Source organism: Tursiops truncatus, chromosome X, assembly GCF_011762595.2.
Source record: "Tursiops truncatus isolate mTurTru1 chromosome X, mTurTru1.mat.Y, whole genome shotgun sequence".
Lineage (NCBI taxonomy): Eukaryota > Metazoa > Chordata > Mammalia > Artiodactyla > Delphinidae > Tursiops > Tursiops truncatus.
This window is the reverse complement of record NC_047055.1, coordinates 5,041,811-5,062,490: the sequence shown is the minus strand read 5'-3', so window position 1 is coordinate 5,062,490 and position 20,680 is coordinate 5,041,811. Positions and strand designations below refer to the sequence as shown.

The 20,680-nt window shown below is 46.5% G+C and overlaps 1 protein-coding gene across 1 annotated transcript in view; it reads left to right on the top strand.

Annotated features, from left to right (window-relative positions):
- AFF2 (ALF transcription elongation factor 2) overlaps positions 1–20,680 on the top strand; it is a 323,837-nt gene that overhangs the window by 275,040 nt on the left and 28,117 nt on the right. Inside the window, exons 8-10 of the mRNA XM_073799704.1 lie at positions 12,551–12,710; positions 14,516–15,514; positions 16,917–17,038. Coding sequence (XP_073655805.1) covers positions 12,551–12,710; positions 14,516–15,514; positions 16,917–17,038 — 1,281 coding nt within the window. The remainder of the gene's footprint in view (positions 1–12,550; positions 12,711–14,515; positions 15,515–16,916; positions 17,039–20,680) is intronic.

The following is a 20,680-nucleotide window of genomic DNA, read 5'->3' as shown; positions in this document are numbered from 1 at the left end:
TGTGAGTTGCTACTGACATACTCTCAGGATAGGCAGAGTCCCAGGTTTGCAGATGACCACAAATGTAATTTGCTTAACTTCGGAAGGTATTTTTAATTGTCTGTTTAATCCTTTTTATTCTAAATTCTGCCTTCTTTGGAATTTCTAAATATCCCAAATTCCTCTGCATGACAAATTCCTCCACATGACAAATTCCTCCTCTTAATGACAAAACCAAACACCCTGACCTTGTTATTACTAGCCTGTTTGTCATTATCACAGATCCTGCAAGTTCTTGGAGAGATGCCTAAGTTTGTTTCCATTTCTTTCTAGATCAGCCTTTAAGCGGCTCTGTGTTCGTTTGTAATACGGGATTGCCATTCTTGTCGCTGATCTAGATTCGAGTGTAAGCCCTGCCGTTCCACATACAGGAGTCAATGTTGAATGAAGCTGGCTGTACTTAGCTATCTTATTACCGGTGGCCATGATCAGACTTTTCCTCTTGACGTCAAAAGCGTGTTGGGCTCAAGATCAGAGGAGCTCCCCAAGTATGAGGAAAGTGTGGTCCCCTCTTCTTCTCTCATTTACACTTGACCTCCTTTCATTTAGCCTTGATGAGAAGGGAGACTGTTAGCTGGAAGGCAAGATTTTCAGGCAGATAGCATTACAGGATTAGAGATCCAGTATTTCCTTTGCTGTCATTCAAAATAACAGGTGTAGGAAATTCTGTTTAAAATAGCTGGGCTTTTGACTTAGAGGACTTCTGTATAGAAGACTTAAGATGTCAGCTTTAAATATGACATTGGTAGTCTTAGGCAAAGAATGGGAGTGAATTCTTGTAGAATCTGTCTTTTCTTGCCTGGCCTGTTTATTAATGGTCTTTGTGATTTATTGTAAATGCTGGGGAGGATTTTCAGGCCCATTTATCACGGGAAGGGAACACCTTCTTGTTCCTAATGTGAGTGTGTCACAATTAGCAATGCATGTGGGCTAGGAGATTTAGTTCTGTCTTTTGTGAAAGTCCTTCAACCTCAAATTTAATCCCAAATTGATTGAATACTTTCTCTTCCATGAGGAAATTAATTATGCCACTCGAAAAATCATCAACTAGAAAGGGAGTTAATATCAGGCACAGTGTAGACTGGGCTGGTTAATGTATCAAAATGATATGACGAGGGTAGCTCATGTTTCACACAAATCGAAATAATGGAATCATCATTTTAATTAAAAATGGGAAAGTCTGTGTATAGATGGCATTCATTTTCAGTAAGAGCCACACCATTTATTTCTTATGTTCATGCATGAACATTGCACCCCGTGACCCATGGACATCTGTTGCTCAAAATACCAATTACATTAAAACTGTCCATCCAAATATGTTACGTTTTGTCAGTAGAACTGAAGCTGAAGAAAGAGTCAGGCGCTGTGACGGGCCAACAGCCATCCAACCAGTTGAGAGGTTACAAATCCATCAGCAGACAACCTATTTGCTTAATTATGTTCACCAAATGAACGTCTGACTCAGGAGGTTTGGGGGTTGGGTAGGCTGGCCCAAGTGTGACTTCTGTTGAGAGTCGGCAGTACATAGACATTTCATAGTTAAGTATTGCTCTTTACCAGGTGACCTTGTTTGTGCTGATTTTCTGTTCATTGTGAGGCCATGTGGAGTGTGTTTTCGTAACAAGAAGATTATATACAAGTTATCGTGCCAGCGATACAGAAAGTGACGGTAGATTCCGGCCCCTGCCATCGAGGAATTTACAGTGTAGGTGAGCAGGCAGAAGGTTAGCACACTGTCATAATTCGAGAATAATGAAGTGATAAACTGTGATGAAGTTAGTGAAAAGAAAGCAGAACAGGGACGTAGTATCTGGGAGAATTAAAGTCATGGCGAAGACCTCGGGTTCTTCGAGGAACCCGAGGAAGACCTCGGGAATTTGAGCTTAAAGGATAAAGATTTAAGGAAGCAGAAGAGAAGGAAATAGTGTCATTCTAGACTGAAAAAAACAGGGTAAGCAAAGGCATGGGAAGAGAGGGAAATAAAGACTGGCCCTAAAGTAGAGGGGTAACGGAAAAAGATCTCTGAACATCCTGTAGATAAAAACTGCATCTCTCCGCAAGGAAGTCATGGTAAATTCTGACACCAAGAGATCTCGTGCCGTATATGGTCACTGGGGCCAAGTACAAAATAACTCAAGGCTTCTAATCTAATACGGAGCGAGGCCGAGGAAAGTGAGAACTGAATCTGATTTGCAACAGGGAGTGGGCAGGACAGGGCCTGTTGGTAGTAATTAAGAAAGCAGTTTCACGAAATTGGGTCATTTGTAGAGCCGTGGATGGATCTCGAGACTGTCCTACAGAGTGAAGGAAGTCAGAGAGAGAAAAACAAAGACCGTATATTAGCGCATAGATGTGGAACCTAGAGGAATGGTACACGTGAACCGGTTTGCAGGGCGGAAATTGAGACACATGTAGAGCACAAACGTATGGACACCAAGGGGGGAAAGCGGCGGGGCGGTGGTGCTGTGATGAATTGGGAGATTGGGATTGACATATGTACACTGATGGGGATAAAATGGATGACTAATAAGAAAAATAAATAAATCATAATAAAAAAAACTGAATTAGAAAGGATTAACGGTGGAAAAGAATAAGTTGGGGTTGGGACCGTATGAGGTCAAAGTCAGAAGGAAGCAGGTACTATAAGGGAAGAGAAGCTATAAGGTAGAGAAAAAATAATAGAAAGAATAAGTGTGTTGGTGATGTCAGGCACCAACACGTGCAGAATAGCCGAGTCACACTTCTGGAGCACAAGAGTGGTCTGTCCTGCTGCCGTGGGTCCCAGTTCTGGTTTGCACACAACCCCAGTTCCTGGAGGCCTGAATGTACGATGACTTCTGTTCTTGGTTTTCCTATTGCACCACATACCTCCTGACATTAAACTTCCCATTATACAAAGTGCTTGCAAGACACACACACACACACACACACACGCACCACACACAAAAAAAGAAAGCAGTTTCAGTAGGCCAAAGAGTTACAAAGCCTGATTACTGGGCCTATAGAAGTCTGTAGTGGTGAGGAAGTGAAACCATCCTGTGTTGACCACGGCTTTAAGAAGTGTCACAGTGGAGGACAGTCAGCCACTGTTTCTTGATGGGGAATCTGCGGCCTGGTCTCGCCCAGAAGGGCTGTCTGGGCAGCTTCTGCCCCTCACGGCTCTGTGTTAACGTTACTGCCTCTTCCTCGTGTTAGGGTCAGACACTGCAGTTTTGCAAGGTGCAATTTTTGCCATTCGCTTAGGTATTCGAATGCTTTTATTTATATTTCAGGCATAATTATGAAGGCACATTCAGTAAGGAAACTATATAGGTTTTAATTTAGAAATTGTGTATATGACTTGGAATGCCATCCATTGGATACCCTGTCATCCCATATACAGGAATTTTATTTTGTAGGTATTACTTTTATAACTTAAAAGCTTTTCATTGAAAAGCACACCTATTAATATTCATAAATATATGAAGTACCATTGGAGGAACCATAAGAAACTGATAACAGTGGAAAACTTTGGAAAATTGGGTGACGTGACAGTAGAGGGGCAGAAGATGTACTTTTCATTGTATCCCTTACTGTAGCTTTTGAATTCAGTACCATGTTTCTTACCTGTTTAAAGACAAATACAATATTTGAAGAAACACAATGATGTGAAACATAAAGGACATTTAAATTTCCCCTATTTCCTCTTTACAAACTACTTCTCTGTGTGGAAAGAGTTATCAGCTGTAAACTGGAAATCTTTTCTTCTAGCCTCCGTGAGTTTTGTCATTCTCAGGAGTCAAATGCAACAGGCTTTTCTTAGCCTAAGGGGCAGATTGCCTTCAGTGTTTTGAACACTGAATTCTTGCAATCCGTCTCATTAGGTCACTTGAAGAAAACATTTGGGATTAATTCTGTGTTCCTGTTGCTTTTTGGTATGATTACAGGGTGGATTTTGTAGTGGATCCTGGATTCTTTTCCTTTCCTCAAGCTGGACTTGCAGTTTAAGAAAGCGTCCCAGTAGCTTGGTGAAACCCACCACCACTCACTCTGCCTCAGAGCCCAGCCCCATGTCATGGCTAAGAGGTCCTGGAGCATCATGGGTAAAGTGGGAGGATAGCCGTTCCATCTCTCCCCCGCCCAGTGTTCTTGTAGCAATCACGTGAGGTCATGGGAGTGAAAATACTGGAACATTATCAAGTGCTCTGCACTTGAAAAGTATTTGGTCTTGTTGCTCCAATGATGACGATCTCCTGTTGGAACCATAGGCAGTGGGTGCGCCCGGGGACAATTCTCCTTAGAGATCTTACAGAGAAGACCTCTATATGGCTTTACTCTAGGGTGTCTTAAGCGCACCAAACATTGTACAGAGTGTGTGTGTGGTTGATAAAGCCTCTGGCCTTAGAAGCTCGCCCTCCAAATCAAGTGTCTCTGATACATCAGGTAACAGATCAGACATGAGGGGGAGCAGACATTACTGATAAGGAGATTGGCGTTGGGAGACAGCAAAGAAGAAACGTAGTCTAGGGAGAGATTGGAAGAGGGATGCCCACTTTTCCAGTCGAGAGGCAGCTCTGAGCATGATGGGTGACAGAAAGAAGTCCTCAGCACGGGAAAAGGCAGAGGCTCGTGCCGACGGCTCTGAGCCTATCAGCAGCCCGTTCTGTACTCTCCTGGGGAACTCAGGCTGCCCATGGCTGGGGCTCTCCTGACGGGGAGTTGGGCTCCATCTCCAGGCCAGTCCTATAGACACAATGGCAAGATTCCTGCAGGGGAGCAGCGTCTGGGTTTAAGTCACCCAGTCAGAGTCATCCACTGCTCCCCCTGGGATTGGTGACTGATGGAATTCTTTATGGGAGCGCTTCGACCTTGTTATGGGTTCCTGACATCCGGCCCTCTCTGGGTTCCTTACGAACGTGAGCTGCCAACCGTTCATTCCCTGCTTTGCTGGAGACGGGGTCACGGGAGTCGGAGTTCTGTCCACTTGCTTACCTTCATTCTCTCCCTTGCCCCCATTTTAAAAAGTAGACTTTAAAGGCAAAACGGACAAAAATGCTTGGCTATATACAGTTTTTTTCACCTGTTTGTTGAAACAGTTCTGACCGATAGCAGAAAAGTCACTGTGGCTTTTAATTATTTCCAGAAAAAAAATTGAATACCGGTTTATTCTCCCTAATGCAAACTGTGATGTTCTCAAGACATAAACGGCCCATTAGCCACCATTGACCAGGCTTGCTGGCCACGCGCCGACGCTCTCCGTAGCTCCACCTCACTTCATACTGCAGTGAGGCGGGATCCAGATGCCTTGGTTTTTTCCATTCCTTTGAAACTGCATGTTGAAGTTTGCCCCGTAGTATCCTTAAAACTAGTTTTCAACTTGATATTGTTCGGTGCTAAGTCTCGGTATTCTCAGCTGTAGAATGGGAGTAGTAAGAGTGCCTGCCTTACGCGACTCTTGTGAGGATTCCAAGAGAAGATTCAGGGAAGGTGCTGAACCTGGTTCCTGGCGCACCTCACATGCTCCATCTCTAGTTAGCCATTACGAATCACGCTCAGGCTCCCAGCCATGACCATGGGTACAGTCTAATAGCACCCTGACCCTTGGCGGTGATGGTGGCACGCTCCCTCAGACCCTCGTAGTGGTCCATGGGGCACATTTGGAGGAAAGAATTACGCGTTTAGTCACCTCCCAGTGCAGGCAGGTAGCCTCAGGAAACTTGTAAGCTGAAGCTGGTTCTTATCAGAAGGAATCGGATAAAACCTCTTCAGGAATAATTGCCCAGAGAAAGCTTCAACTTGACCAGGTTAGATTCAAAATGACATAAGGCAGTCAACTTTCTTTGTTGCTAAAGGAATACAGAATAATTATGGAAAAGTAAAATCCACAGTTGATCTCAAAACTGTGTTTTAGGCATTAGTTTCCAGTTCACCAACTTATTACTTTTTTCCCAGCAGTCTGTATCTGAATAGCCTCTGTAGCCTTGGTCCTCTCAGTGTGGTTCACTGACCAGGAGCATCTGTAGCGCCTGGGAGTGCAGAACTCAGGACCCATTCCAGGCCTACCTAATTAGAATCTGCATGTTCCAAAGATCTCCACGTGATTCGTAAGCACATTAAAGTTGAGAAGTACTGGGTAACAGAGTTCTCTCACCTCTATTTCTTGACTCAGTCCTCTTAAAGCCTATGTGATGTATTACCCCATTTTACAGATGAGGAAACTGAAAACCTTCCATTAAGTGCTTAGCCTAAGGTCACACAAAAATAAAGTAGCCAAGCATGCTCCTCTCACTGTACTAAAACGACCTCTTTAAAATCAGTAGGGGAAATGTAGCTGTTTCGGTATGTGAAATAGACTGAAAATGGGAGAATGGGCACAGGCAGGAAAAGGTGACAAGGGCCTGGGTCTGGTCATTCCACCAAAAGGGTAGCCAAGCCATTGCCAAAGTCACTCAACATTATGGCCTCAGAAAAGAGGTAAGATGCCACGTAAGTTAGGATAAATAGAACTAACTGCTGGTGATCTAAAGATGTGAGGAGCCGTTCATTTCGAGTTTTCATGAAAGTTCCAAATGGTCAACTTGCAGCTTCTTGGGAAGATACAACCTCTTCGATTGCCCATTGCTGTGGCAGTAATCTACTAGAGCCTCCCTGACACCAAGCTCTGGCTCCCAGAGAGCCTGGGATGACACTGGGGCCACCTAGATGATCCAGAACCATCTCCCCATCTCAAGATCCTGAATTTATTCATATCTGCCAACCCCGTTTTTCCACATGAGATACCATGTTCACAGGTTCCAGGGATTACTATTTGGACATCTTTGGGGGAGTCATTATTTCACCAACCACATATCTCTTCAGTCAGTCAGGGCTTTAAACTATGTCATATACGGTAATTGCCCATTAAACTATGTCATATACGGTAACTTGCCCATTAAACTATGTCATATACGGTAACTTGCCCGTGAAAATGAATGTGAGTGGATAGGTGTGCATCTCCTTCTTATGCTTTGCAAATAAATTGAGCAGACTCCATTTCAAACACCAGAATCAGACAAAAGGACAGAATCCCAGTGTACACACACATTAGACAAAGATTATCTCCTCGGAGCCATGCCAGGGTGTAGCCCGAATTACAAGCGGATGGCTATTCACTATCTGCTTGTCAGTGGCACCAGTGCATTAACACAGAACGTACTTGATTCTGAGTTGCTTGTGATCATATTGGGATATGCGGTCTTTGGTTTTCGAACTGTGCTCAGGGGCCATCCCAGGGCGGAGGAAGAGCTGCTGGGGACTTCCTCCCCTACATTCTGCCCAATCCCTTGTTTCCACCAGAGCAACCGTGTTTTTATCTGTCTTACGTATTATGCTTCTGCCTGCACTTTCTTTTGGCCACTTGGGCTAAATGGATTTTCTGGGGGAGGGTTGGGGTAGATTTCAAAACTACTGACTCAGACCAAAATGGATTCCTCCCATCCCCGGGCTGGAAAGGCTCAGGGTTCAGAGTGTCTGCCTCTACGTGAGGCACATAGATTGTTCCAGTTTTGGAACCCAGAGTTCAGAGAGGAAAAGGAGGAAGAGAGGAAGAATCAGCTATAAATGTTGATTCCTTTGCCCCAGGGCCATCCCTTTACAACTTGATGATGGAATCAAGTATAGAAGCATTTCAAATTATCTGGTAGACAGACATTTGATCTCTATAAAACCGGAAAAGGGTCATGTTGATGAAATTCGTACAAGTCGCAACTGAAGACGAGGGTTTAACAACATCCTTGATAGACTCCCCCATCAAACGTCTCATGCTACGTCTCTTTGGCAAGGTCTGGGCCTTGTGAAATATGCTGCCGAGATGAATACCCTGTGGACCTGCTTGTTTCCCACTACAAAGTCATTACCCCTTCTGGAACCTTTCCTTTCTGATGCCCACACAGCTTGATTGAGCAGAATGGCCAATTCATCATCCCTGTTTATCTCCTGAGAGAGGAATTTACAGTTAAATTAGGATTCGAGTCAGATAGCACTGATGCAGATGTTTGGTTTTCCGGAGACCGTTAATCTGAATTAGCGAAAACTCTGATTTATGAAGTAGCCGTACAGAAAGGCAGCTGTAATCCTCTGAGGTTCATACAAGAGCTCTGTGACTGTGCCGCCGAGAGTAGGTCATTTCAGACCTGCCTTAAGGAGCAGATTGGATTGGGCAGAGGTCTCCTCACACATTTTCTCTAAGGTCCAAACCATCTCCCTTAAAATCCCGTGTGCACTTTCATTTCATGAGGATCATAGTCTTTGAGCTGGAAGACACCTTAAAGATCATCCAACTCCTCTGTGGATCGATAATAGGAATCCTTATTGCCGGCTATCTGGTCACCTAAGGGTATCAAGCTCCCTGGCCCACAAAGCAGTGGCTTCTTTGTGCGGCCAGCTGTAGATTTTTAAGTCTTTTCTGATGTTGAAGTGAGATCTTTCCTGGCTAGATCTCTAATTCCTTGGTCCTAGTTTTACCTTGGAAGACTCTCAGAAGTAGCCCACTCCCTTGCCCATAGGACAGAGCTTCCGGTTTTTGAAGCTGTCATCACATGAACCGCCCCCCTCCCTGCCCCAGAGTCTCCTCTAGGCAAAGTAGTCCCAGTTCTTTCATGTGGCTTCCGGACTGTCTATCTAATGGTGTCACATACATATTGAGCCCTTGACTGCACAAGAGGCCTGGTCGGTGTAAGCGTAGAGAGACTGTCATGTCTAGAGATTAAGGTGCCTGAACTACCTCTTAAAACCCATCTTTTACGCGATTACTCCCATTCTTGAAGTAATAGAATCAGAGACAGAAATAGGATTCCGTGGAACTGACCTGTACTTCCAACAAGGATCCAATCTCTGTCCCAGCTAAAAGCACTGGCGTTTATGCAACCTTAACCAAGCAAGAAGACAACTGCAGAATTTATATGCGGAGGGAACTCCACAAACTGTGAGGAATCACATCATTATGTCACAGGTAGAAAACGTCTTTCAAAAATGGGAATATTTGAAATTAAATATAGAAACGTTTGACAGGCAAAACCATCATAATAATACTTTGGTGCATATTATGTAAATATAATTAAGCAATTAATTTTAATTTTGGTTTATGTATATGGCAGTGGAATATTTAAGAACTTAAATTTTACCATAAAAAAAAAACACGCGAAAAAATCCCATCTTTTCCCCCTAGTACTCTCAAGCTTCCACACTAGGGCCAATGCTGTCTGCAGAAGGCATCTTAAAGACCTCCCAAACTTCTCTCCCACTGGCCTGCTCTTTGATCCCCTTCTCTAGTCCTGGATTTCCCCACGAGGGTCATTGACTTGCTAAGGCAGCTTCTTTGCCCTCAGTGTGGCCCCTGACCGTGAAGACCTACCAAATGGGATTAGGATTAAAATGAGGCTTCGCTCCGCTCAGTACAGACTGCTCACCCGATGAGCACAGTGGCAAAATCTGATCTTTGAAAAGGTTGAGCAGTTCACTTTGAAGTTGTTCACAAACGTAGGTCCTTTGAGAAGTTTTATTACATTCGGGGTGAAATCACAGAGTACACTTTTCATATTTACAGACTATGGAGTAGGTGGTTTCATATATTAAATGTTAATGGTTTTTAGTATCACCTATTATCTCTGTTGTAACCACTAGCATTCTTTTTAAAAGCAATTTATTAAAATATGAAAGCAAATGGTGCATGGGAAATAAGTCTAATGCAGTTGGGGAATCGAGCATTACGTGGGCTAGCGTCCCTCATAGCCACTTTAATATACATTTGAAAAATAAACTAGCGACATATGAAAATAAATGTAGCAGAAGTGGGAATTTAAGTAGCTGAACAGCTAACGGGTTTCCCTCCCACCAATGCTGGCTCTTCCCTGTTTCCAACTGTGCAACTGCTCTGAGAAAGCAATTCTTTCTCATAAAGATGTTGAAGTCCTTCACCCCCCTTCTGAGTTCTCACGGGGCCCTCTTTGAATTCAAGTCCACCGTCCCGCTCATCCCCAAGTATTTCTGTCCATCAGTGTGAGCATGAAAAGCTGACGTACCTCTCCCTGTTCTTTCTATACTTGTTTCCCCTAAGTGGTCACTGTCAACGTTGACTGGCCGTGAGATCCTTCCCTAGAACACAGCAATAGGTTTAGCTGTAGGAAGACTTAGGGAAAATAATTTCAGTTCTCATTTCACTGGATCTCAGTCAAGGCCACTCTTAGGTTTCAAATCATCTTTATTTCGCATCTGCGTCTATACATATATTTACGGTCAATTTTTCATATGTGGTTTCTGTCCACATCTACAATCTCTTAATCACAATCCTGAAATTCAAAAAGTTTTGAGAACTGTTATTTTCAGACAGACTCATTTGATGACAAAACCTGACCTAAACTGATGTGCACGTAATAATTTCAAGTCTTTATTTTTCTCATTGTGACTGTTAACTGCAGTAGTATGAATGAGTTTTATTAAAGGGTGCTTCCCAGATCCCACTGGGGAGTATTATAGATGTGGTATAGCTACCATATTGCTTTTTTAATTAAAAAAAATGTGAATATCAAAATCCATCTCCCTTCCAAAGGCTTTGGATAAGGGACACCTGTATACAGACACACACACACACACAAACCATAAATTAATGTATAGATAGGAAAGAAAAGTAGGAAACAGCCTTTTCACGTGAAAGTCATAACCATGGGAGTACAAGTTAGATCTTAAGTCTCTCAATCCACCAGGCACTAGTCTGAGTATTGCTGCTGCTCTGTGCTGTGTCTGAAACTTTACTTGGGGGGAATTGAGGCCAGGCAGGCACAGCCTCTGGATTAGTTGCACTTAAAGCTTTTCCCTCAGTCTTTATTTAGTAACGAAAGACAAAAACAATTGATTAGATTTAGAGGGTACTTTGCATAAATATGCAAGGGTACTTTATGCATAAATACTAAAAAGGAATGCAGGGAACGAAGCGCACTGAGCGTATGTAGATCCCTGGCTCCACTGTCTCTCTCTCTCTCTCTCTCTCTCTCTCTCTCTCTCTCTCTCTCTCTCTCTCTCTCTCTCTCTCTCTCTCTCTCACTCTCTCTCTCACACACACACACACACACACACACACACACACACACACACACTTTCCCAGGGGATAGAGTCCCCTATTTCTTCTGCTTCCCCTAATCTCTTGGTGTATTTGGCAGACGAATGAACTTGCAGATAGCATTTACTTAGCAGATAGCATTTTTAAATGAGCTTCGGCTATATGAAAGAAAAGAGCTACCTGGGAGATTAAAGGGGCCGTCTTCAGGGACGCGAGGCACACGTAATGCAAAGGCTGTACGCATCGGATGGTGACGGATGAGACACCCATGCTGGTTGGGGATCCTAGGCCTTCCCAGGCAGCAGCCGAGCATGGCTCCGGCTCAGCGGGCAAGAGCTGTAATGTTGAGAGCTAGGCTCCAGTGAGGGTGCGGGGTTGGGGCAGGCGAGGAATAATGGTCTCTGGCAGAGGGGGGCCTTAGAGTCCCTCTCTATCCAGTTTGAAGGTGGAGCCACAGGACCAGGTGCCCTCCAGGGCCAGGACTGGGTTTTCCAGGGAGAGCTGGGCAAGGAGCTGGGAGTCTGAGAGGCAGTGAGGTTTGGACGGCCAGCCAGGCGGATAGGAGGACCAGCCCAGCCCAGCAGCGAATATGCTCTGGCCCCCAGCCCATCCCTGTCCGTGATTAAACTTCTCTCCAAAGAGGGGCCTGGGCTGATGAGACAGAGACGGACAAGACCCCTCCCCGCCCCCCTCGAATTTAGAGCCCCATTTTGGAGTGAAAGCGGAACAAAACTAGTCCAAAGAGATGATGAGCAAAAGGACAGAAAGGCTATGACATACCCCAGAGTGCCAAGAGGCAGCTGAGGTTGATTCGTCACGGGGCACAGAGGGCAAACGATTAGTAAGGAAGAGTATGGACTGTCAATAAAGACAGCGGCAAGTGGTGTCCGTTTCCCAGTGCCTTGCTTTACAGATTTAAAATCAGTCATTAGAGACGGTTGGTCCTTTATGATCATACCTCCTGGTAAGGGTTCTAAGAAGCGTTTACAGAAATTCTGCTGGAGGAGGCCGAGAAGTGCGTCCTATCATCCCCTAATTCACGTGGTCAGCTCTGCTCACCTTGGGGCCGGGCGCTGGACACCTGGCCGCGAATATCTTTACACAGCCCTGCCCCCTGAGGGACCTGAGAGGCCACGGTCCCAGTCCCACTTCTGTATCTACTGATAGCTACGTGGCTGAGGCAAGCCCTCCCACTTCTCTGAACCTCAGTCTCCCATGATGAAAGCAAGGATTCAACTCGCCCCTTCTTGCCGAGAGGACAGTACTGTGCATATAGCTAAGATCAGAGCCCCTTGACAGACCTGCGGGTCACTCCCGGGGCCTCCCGTGAAATGGGATGGCAAGCTCCATTCAGCTGCCCCTCACAAATCATCAGCCTTTATGCTGACCTGGGCTCTTTTCCAGCTGGTCTGAGACCAAGTGGTGTCGTTTTCCTTTCAGCCCGCTCTTGGCCACGCCTCAGCCCACACCTGCAGCGCCAGCCAGCGGGGGATCCGGCAGCTCCAGTGACTCTGAGAGCAGCTCAGAGTCAGACTCAGACACTGAAAGCAGCACCACTGACAGCGAAGCCAATGAGGCGCCGCGCGTGGCCACGCCAGAGGTGGGTGACGGGCCGGGGCCCCAGCCACAGCTTACCTGCCCCGAGGCAGCACCTCCGACCTGCACACACACAACAATACAACAATCACAGTATTCCAGCGCGATGAGGGCTTCAGCACAGTATACACGTCAGAAAAGTACTCAGGTGTTCGATAGCATTTTTTTCTTCTAACACGTGTACTCGCGTGGTCCCTAACAGACATTTCTTTGCCGTGTGACTGATTCGCTGTGTGACTCACTCAGCCACTCTGAGCCTTGAGCCTCCCCGTTACTATTACACTGGCCTAGTGATCACTGGGCTCGCAACTTCACCTTCCAGAGAATCAGCAAAGCCAGTCCAGACCCACTTCTAGCTCTGGGGACGCCACCCCTTCCTCTAGGTTGAAGTGATGAAAGTCCCTCGGCAAGTAAGACCCAAGAAGCGTGATGGTTGAAAGGTCACAGGTATTTCTTTTTTAATTTCAATTAATATTCTTCAAGTGTACTCGATGGTAATTCATGAAAACATTTCACACAGCCCCACAAAATACCAGAATTATAATTTGGAGTTAAAAACCCTGTCCTTCCCCTCTCATCCTCTCTGAGTACCAGCCTCTCAGTTCCCCTGAGCCTGCACCTCGTACAGCAAACAGATCCCTCCATGGCTCTGGACACGCTTGTTTGTCAATAATCAGAAAAGAGTAACAGAAGAAGATGTCATAGTAACATTACCGCTAATCATAATAGCTCACACTTCTTGAATGTAGATCACACGCCGGGCACCGTGAGAAGCTCGTGACTCGGATTCTCTCCTTTCATCCTCATAACAGCTCTATGGGGTCCTTGCTATTATTATCCCATTTTACAGATGAGAGAATAAGGTTCTGAGAGGGTAAGAAAGAACTTTCCCAAGATCTCACAGGCAGGACTGAAACCAGGGTCTGTGTGCTACCAGAGCTGGGGCCCTTAACCTCGCGCTCTGCTGCCGACAGTAGCAGCCGCTCCGATTGCCTTGACACTTACCTGCCGTTGCTCTGTGCGGGTTGGAATCACGGCTACTCAGAGTCTTTTGAATTCTGCCACCCTCTATTGGCTGGCGCCATAAGCCTCAGCTGATGCCTTTCAAAAAAGAGGAGTTCTAATAAAAATGATGGCTCTTTTAGTTCAGCAGGCAGAATTCAGACTTGGGAATCAAGCACCCGAACTGACGCCTCATTTCCATGGCTTAACGGCGGACGCTAATGTCTGCATGCGTGTCCCCGTAAATTGGTTATTGCCCATACACCGAGGAAAGTGCAGTGTTTTTTTGGAAGTCAAATCTTCTCATCCTTCAGTGAAAATACAGAAGGCCTCTTCTTTTTGCAGTGAATTACTGCATCATATAGGAGGCCCTGGCAGTCTGGCAGAGAGAAAGCCTTTCCTTTAGAATTACACTTGAGGCACGCTTACATTTCTTTTCAGGACCAGAGATCACTACCTCGGCCTCCTGGTAAGAGGTTGAGTAATGAGTCCCGCCAAAGGACTTTGGGAACCAGATTCCCTCCCAGGCCTCCCTGCCCACTCTCTGGAAAAACTCTCTGTGAATAATTCCTTCCTTGCTGGCCAAAGTAGGGGATAGTTTCAGAAGAGCAGTGGAACTTAGTTTAAATAAGGAGATTGGAGCCATCTAGGGAACGTGATGAATGTGAAGTCCGTGTATGTTTCTAAATGTGTGAATGGTCACTTAACAGCCCAAGCTTTTACCACGCAACGGTCAGTGCACTGAGGGTCCTCCTGACTTCCTTCCAAAGGTGAAATTCATTCTTGCCACTGTTTCTCAATCTGCAGCCTGAGCCGCCCTCCACCAACAAGTGGCAGCTGGACAAATGGCTTAACAAAGTGACATCTCAGAACAAGTCGTTTATTTGCGGCCAAAATGAAACACCCATGGAGACGATCTCTGTACCTCCTCCAATCATACAGCCAATGGAAGTCCAGGTCAAGGTGAAGCCAAACCCCAGCCAGGTCCTGGCTGAACCCAAAGAGAGGCCTCTCCTCAGTCTTATCAGGGAGAAAGCCCGTCCACGGCCCACCCCCAAAATCCCAGAAACAAAGGCTCTGAAGCATAAATTGTCGACAACTCTCGAGACAGCATCTCAAAGGACAATTGGCAAAAAACAGCCCAAGAGGGTGGAGAAGAACCCCAGCATTGAGGAATTTACCTGGCCCAAACCAAATATCTCCAGCAGCACTCCCAAAGAAAAGGAAAGCATGGAGCTTCCTGAGCCCCCGAGAGGCCGCAACAAAGCCGCCGCCCACAAGCCGGTCCCTAGGAAGGAACCGAGGCCCAGCATCCCCTTGGCCGCCGAGAAGAAGAAGTACCGAGGGCCCGGCAAGATCGTGCCGAAGTCCCGGGAATTCATTGAAACCGACTCGTCTACATCTGATTCCAACACAGATCAGGAAGAGACCCTGCAGATCAAAGTCCTGCCTCCTTGCATGGCTCCTGGGGGCAACACTGCCAAGTCCAAGGACACCTGCGGGCCCAGCCTGACCCTCAGCACCTTCAGCAGCAGCAACCCGCCCGTCCCCAGTGACGAGCCTACTTTTTCACCCATCCCTGTCATGCAGACCGAGCCTCTGTCTCCTCTCCGAGATCACGAGAATCTGAAAAATCTCTGGGTGAAGATTGACCTCGACCTACTGTCTCGAGTGCCTGGCCACAACTCACTGCAGGCGGCGCCGGCCAAGCCGGACCACAAGGAGACAGCCTCAAAGCCCAGGCGGCAGGCAGCTGCCGCCACTGCTGCGGATAAAGCGGCCCCCAAGGGCAAGCGTAAGCACAAGGTAAGCCGTCGGGTGTGGCCTGCCACGCGATCGGGAGCCGCGGCTGTCTGGGAGCTACTTTGGTCTTGAGTCTCCTTTTCCAGCAGGCTGGTGACAGTGGATTGCAGTCTTTGGGGAAGGCAAAGATGCTTTCCGTGGGGAATGCAGTATTTGACATGACCGGGGAGGAAGTGTTAGGGCTAATCGAGGTTTGCCAACCAACGTCAAGAGCGTCCAATATGGCACGTGATGTGTAGTGATGGAGAATATGAAGAGGCTCCTTCCCCAGGCAGCCAGATTCCTGGGTCATTATTCCGTAGTCCCCCACCGCACCAGCAGCAGCAGGGCACCAGGGATTCCTAAGGTCAACATGCATCCTCTAGGCCTTGTTCATTTCTCCATCCAAACGTCAGCATCCCTGCAACCCAGTTATATGTTGATTATCCTGGCTCCTACTAGACACACGTTCTGGCCAGCCTGCTTGGCCCCCTGACCTGTGTGGTCGGCTTGACTCGTAAAAACCTCACCTGCAAGACATTAGGGTTGGATTCCAGGGCTACAGATATAATCATAAGGTGAAACCCAGCATGGCCTCTTCCATTTCACGTCCATCTGGGGAAGTGAGTTTGTGTCCAGGAAGTTCGTTGTGTTGCATCTCTGGATCTCACAGTAGTCGTTTAGTGTAACATCATCTCATGGTGATATTTGAGTAATATTATTTTGAATGACTGCCATGGGGAATCCTGCAAGGGTGGTTTAAGTCATCATCCAGCTTTAGAGATTCACAGACGGTGTTATCTCTGAGCTGTGCACCGACTTATTCAATGAGAGTATTCCAAACTAGGGACCAAAGTCTGGTCCAAAGGAGGACCAAAGAGTCTGATAGGACAAGGGACTGTTTCCCTGCTCTTAGTGATGACAGCAGCACAACCAGCAGTAAAAGTGGACCTTCAGAACCAGTACCTGAAGGTCCAAAGGTGTGCCTTGCATATGGTTAACTTCCTTGCATATTTTTGGTTGTAGAAGTGACCTTTATATGTTACCCTAACCCCCCAGGGTGCTTGGACGAGATTTATGCCATGTTAGAATTGCAGTGTTAGTTTCTAAACTACTCATTTGTGGAGGCGTTGTTGCTGGAAGAAGTGTCTGAAAACTATAGATTCTCTTCACTTTCGGTATGATATCCCTGTGCCACCCGATCAGAGGCTCACATCACAGCTTCACCCTCTCAGATGCCAGCTTCTTGGTTGGAGTAGGCGAGGCAAGACTGATCGCTTTTCTGTCTGATCAAAGGTGCACTTTTAACTCCCCTACCTAGTCTAGGACTTAAAGTAGAAGCCAGCTGTCTCCCTTGCTCGTTGTTTTTAAATGTCTGCGTGTGCCATGGATTTCAAACTGTGTGTATTTTTTCTTCCTGTTAAAGCCAACAGAAGTTGCGGAGAAAATCCCTGAGAAGAAGCAACGCCAGGAGGAGGCGGCCACCATCTGCCTGCTACCACCTTGCATCTCACCAGCTCCCCCCCAGAAACCTCCCAGCACTAAGGAGTGAGTTTGCCCTGGGCTGTATGATACTTTGCTTGTTCAGACTCTTAAGAAATCCCAAATGAACCCTTGGCCCGGGGGCAGGGGGTCCTGTCCCAGAGGAATGTTAGGTAAGAAACAGGAGTCTCTGAGTCCTGTCCTGACAGCAGTCTCTGACCACCAGTCTAACAAGGGTGGGATAAAGGGTGGCGCTCAGGCCGCCAGATTTGGGGTGACTCCTTGAGCTTTTTAGCAACATTTCTTTGTTCCAACTCAGACTGATGACCAAAAATCGGCGAAAGTGAACTTTTAGCGCTGAGTGAAGGGTAAGAGGAAGTAAATGAGTTTAAAAGGGGCATCAAGAGACGCCTATCCCTTGAGCCAAATCACCTCCTTCTGGGCAACTTCCAGCTCTGATGGTGATAAATAAAAAGATTTCCCTGGAAAGCAACCCCTTGGCCTCAACAGGATGACTCAGCAGCCGCTTCCTCTTTGGTGTCATTTCTCAACGCTAATATGAAGCTTGAGGGCTAGCAGCTCCATGCTGAACTCCTCAGAGGCCCAGGGGAGGCCAGAGAGATGAGCTGTCTGGGAGTGCCCCCCAGCCCCAGGCAGCTCTGTGCTGGGAAAAGCCGGCTAGGGATGGACGCGTTAATGCCGATCGGCTGGTACCTCTTCTCCCATCTCCCTCTTTGCAGAAGGTACCAGAGTCAGGCAGGAGCCCTCCTTGTACCGTCCTCACTCACACGACCCCAGCCTTCCCTACCAAACACTGTGATGGAGTCCTTCTGTCTTACACCTATCATTTCCCCAACAATCGTGTCAGCTACTGGAACCATTCCGTCTGGATAATTATTGCCATAAATTCATTCAAAATTAGAGATACTTCCATCAAAGACCAGTTTGGGAGCCTGTTAGCAGCCCAGAGCAGAGAGGCAATATGGCCGTAACTGCTGCTCACAATTGATTTCACAGATAAGATGTCGGAGATAAGTTATCAGCTGACACTTGTTTGGATCCTTGTTGTTTAGAGACGAAAGGTGGGAAAAGACCAATGACCGCTAGATCCGCTCAGTATAATAAGGAGATTTGGCCCTAGGCTGCCCGTCTCCCTGTGGACCCGAAGCTCTTTGTGACAGGCATCTGTGTTCCCCGGCATAATTTGATCGGAAATATCCCTTCACATACTTGGAGTTCTCAGAATTAGTAACTCTTCCAGTGGAGCAAACCAGCCCTTTTTACCCCAGGGTGGGCCAGGAATGTGGGGAAACAGACTTCTTTCCCAGTGGTCAAACACTGTCATTCCAGGGCCCTCCTCCTTTCCAAGGAGGAAGGGCCAAAGTGGTGTCCCTGTAGTGGCGGTACTGCCCCAGTTCCCAGATTCAATCTATTCGGGCCGGGCCACCTGAGGGCACAAGGAAGAGCCAGGGAACTGTGGGGCATTGCCACACCATCAGTCCCCATTGCGAGCCTCCTTCAGCGACCCAGTGATCTGTCACTGGTCCCCATTTCATGGAAGAGAGATGATCAAATATTAAATCGATGTCTAATAATTCGAATTCGTTCTCATAAAATGGTGTTTTACCTCACGGTCCTTACCATCTTTCTGCTTTTGTAGTAGTTCGGAGAGCAGTGTTTACCTAGTAGCATTTATCATTCAGGAAGGGCCTGGATCGGGTTCTTAACACTTGTCCGGCAAATCCGTGTCTCCGGGAAAATCTCGGGAGTTGAGGGAGAAGGAGCAGGACAGACCTCTCGGAGGGCTTCTCCTGGAAGCCCTCTCCTCAAGCTTTGTCTGCTCCTTTGTGCTTTGTTGACCCTTCAGACTAAATCCTTGGAAATTTCTATAAGATAACATTCACTTTTCTCAATGAATATTCTAAACCTAGCAAAGGATGCCACACCAGCCTATGACAGCTGGAGTTTCCCATCGTCCACCAGAAGGGCCCTGATGAGTTCCCTGCCCCTTCTTTGGGGCTTGAACCATCAGAAGGGCCTCTGAGGCATTAAATGGGGGACTCTTGCTTGCTGTCCTCCTATACAAGAGCCAGAGCCTATACAAGCGGTGCCCTTATAGTAAGAAGCCAAAATGGTGACAGAGTGGTCTCTAGAAAATGCTCCCTGGGTGTCTTCACCCAGGAAGCCGTTAAAGGCCACATGGTTCCAGGTCGCTATCATACAGACGGAAAGGGGGCCAGATGACTGTGCCCATTGCACTGAATGTACTGTACTGGGAACGATGTACCGTGTACAATGGCAGATGCGGAGGCCTAGCACAACGATAGTTGCCAATGGCAAATGGACTGCCTCTAGGGAACAGCTCTTCCCCTTGCAGCCCACCCTCTTCTCCGGCAGCTCAGGTAGTGCAGGAGTGGTCATAGGTAAGGAACCCAGTCACTCCCGTAGATGCCACAGCAATGCTTGACTCCTTTCTATGTAAATTCCCCAAAGTCCGATTCCTCCGTAATGATTACACTCAGCGTGGGCTGATGCTGGTGGAGCCTCCTCGTGGGCGTGCATCCTAATCCTTGTTTTCACCATTATTTTCATCAGGCATCACCACTATCTTAAAACGACTCTTCATGCCCAAGCAATTTTAAAAATCCATGGGCAAATATTTTGTAATTAATTTTTTTTCTTTTGTCTTTTTTAAAATTAATTAATTAATTTTATTTTGGCTGTGTTGGGTCTTCGTTTCTGTGCGAGGGCTTTCTCTAGTTGTGGCGAGCGGGGGCCACTCTGCATCGCGGTGCGCGCACCTCTCACTATCGCGGCCTCTCTTGTTGCGGAGCACAGGCTCCAGACGCGCAGGCTCAGTAGTTGTGGCTCACGGGCCCAGTTGCTCCGCGGCATGCAGGGTCCTCCCAGATCAGGGCTCGAACCCGTGTCCCCTGCATTAGCAGGCAGATTCTCAACGACTGCACCACCAGGGAAGCCCCTGTAATTAATTTAAATCCATTAAGGTAATGGCAGAAACAGTGAATTTTCTGAAAATCCGGCTGCCTGACAAAAATTGACATAGGGCCGCATTTATGAAACAGAAGATGACAAATATTGTTACAAATGGCAAATATGGGCGGCAGAAGTGGAACGACGGGACTGCGTTGACTGCTACCATTTCAGGAAATCAAACCACTTGAGTGCTTGTTCATCTTTGATTTGTTGCTTTGAGATATTGTAAATCTATATTTCTAGACACTGACTGAAATTGACCAAGAGGAAAACATAAATTCTTGTTGACTTAATTTGCTGTTGAAAATTGTAGTCAATAATCATGAAAAGTAAATGGCTGCACAGTACAATATTAGTTGTCTAAGAAAAGATGAAAATTCAAGTAATCTTCATTGATTAGTCTAAGACAGTAACTAAAATAAAAATCCATGGCCCAATTACCATGTTAAGCAGCTAGCATAAGGTTTTAGTTCTGTTTTATTTGAAGTCTCAGTCTATTTGATGATGCCCACTTAACGGGCAGATAAATCAGTTTGAAAGCACAGGAGCGCTTCTAGGACTGCAGATGTCTTATGGAAAGATGACAAAATATTTTTCAAATGGACTTTTGTAAACCGGAGTACATCAGTACTTCAGTATAACAGCTTAAGGTCAGGGGCTCATTATGCCTTGGGTAGAACAGTTGGAACATACAATTTGCAATGTAACCCAAAA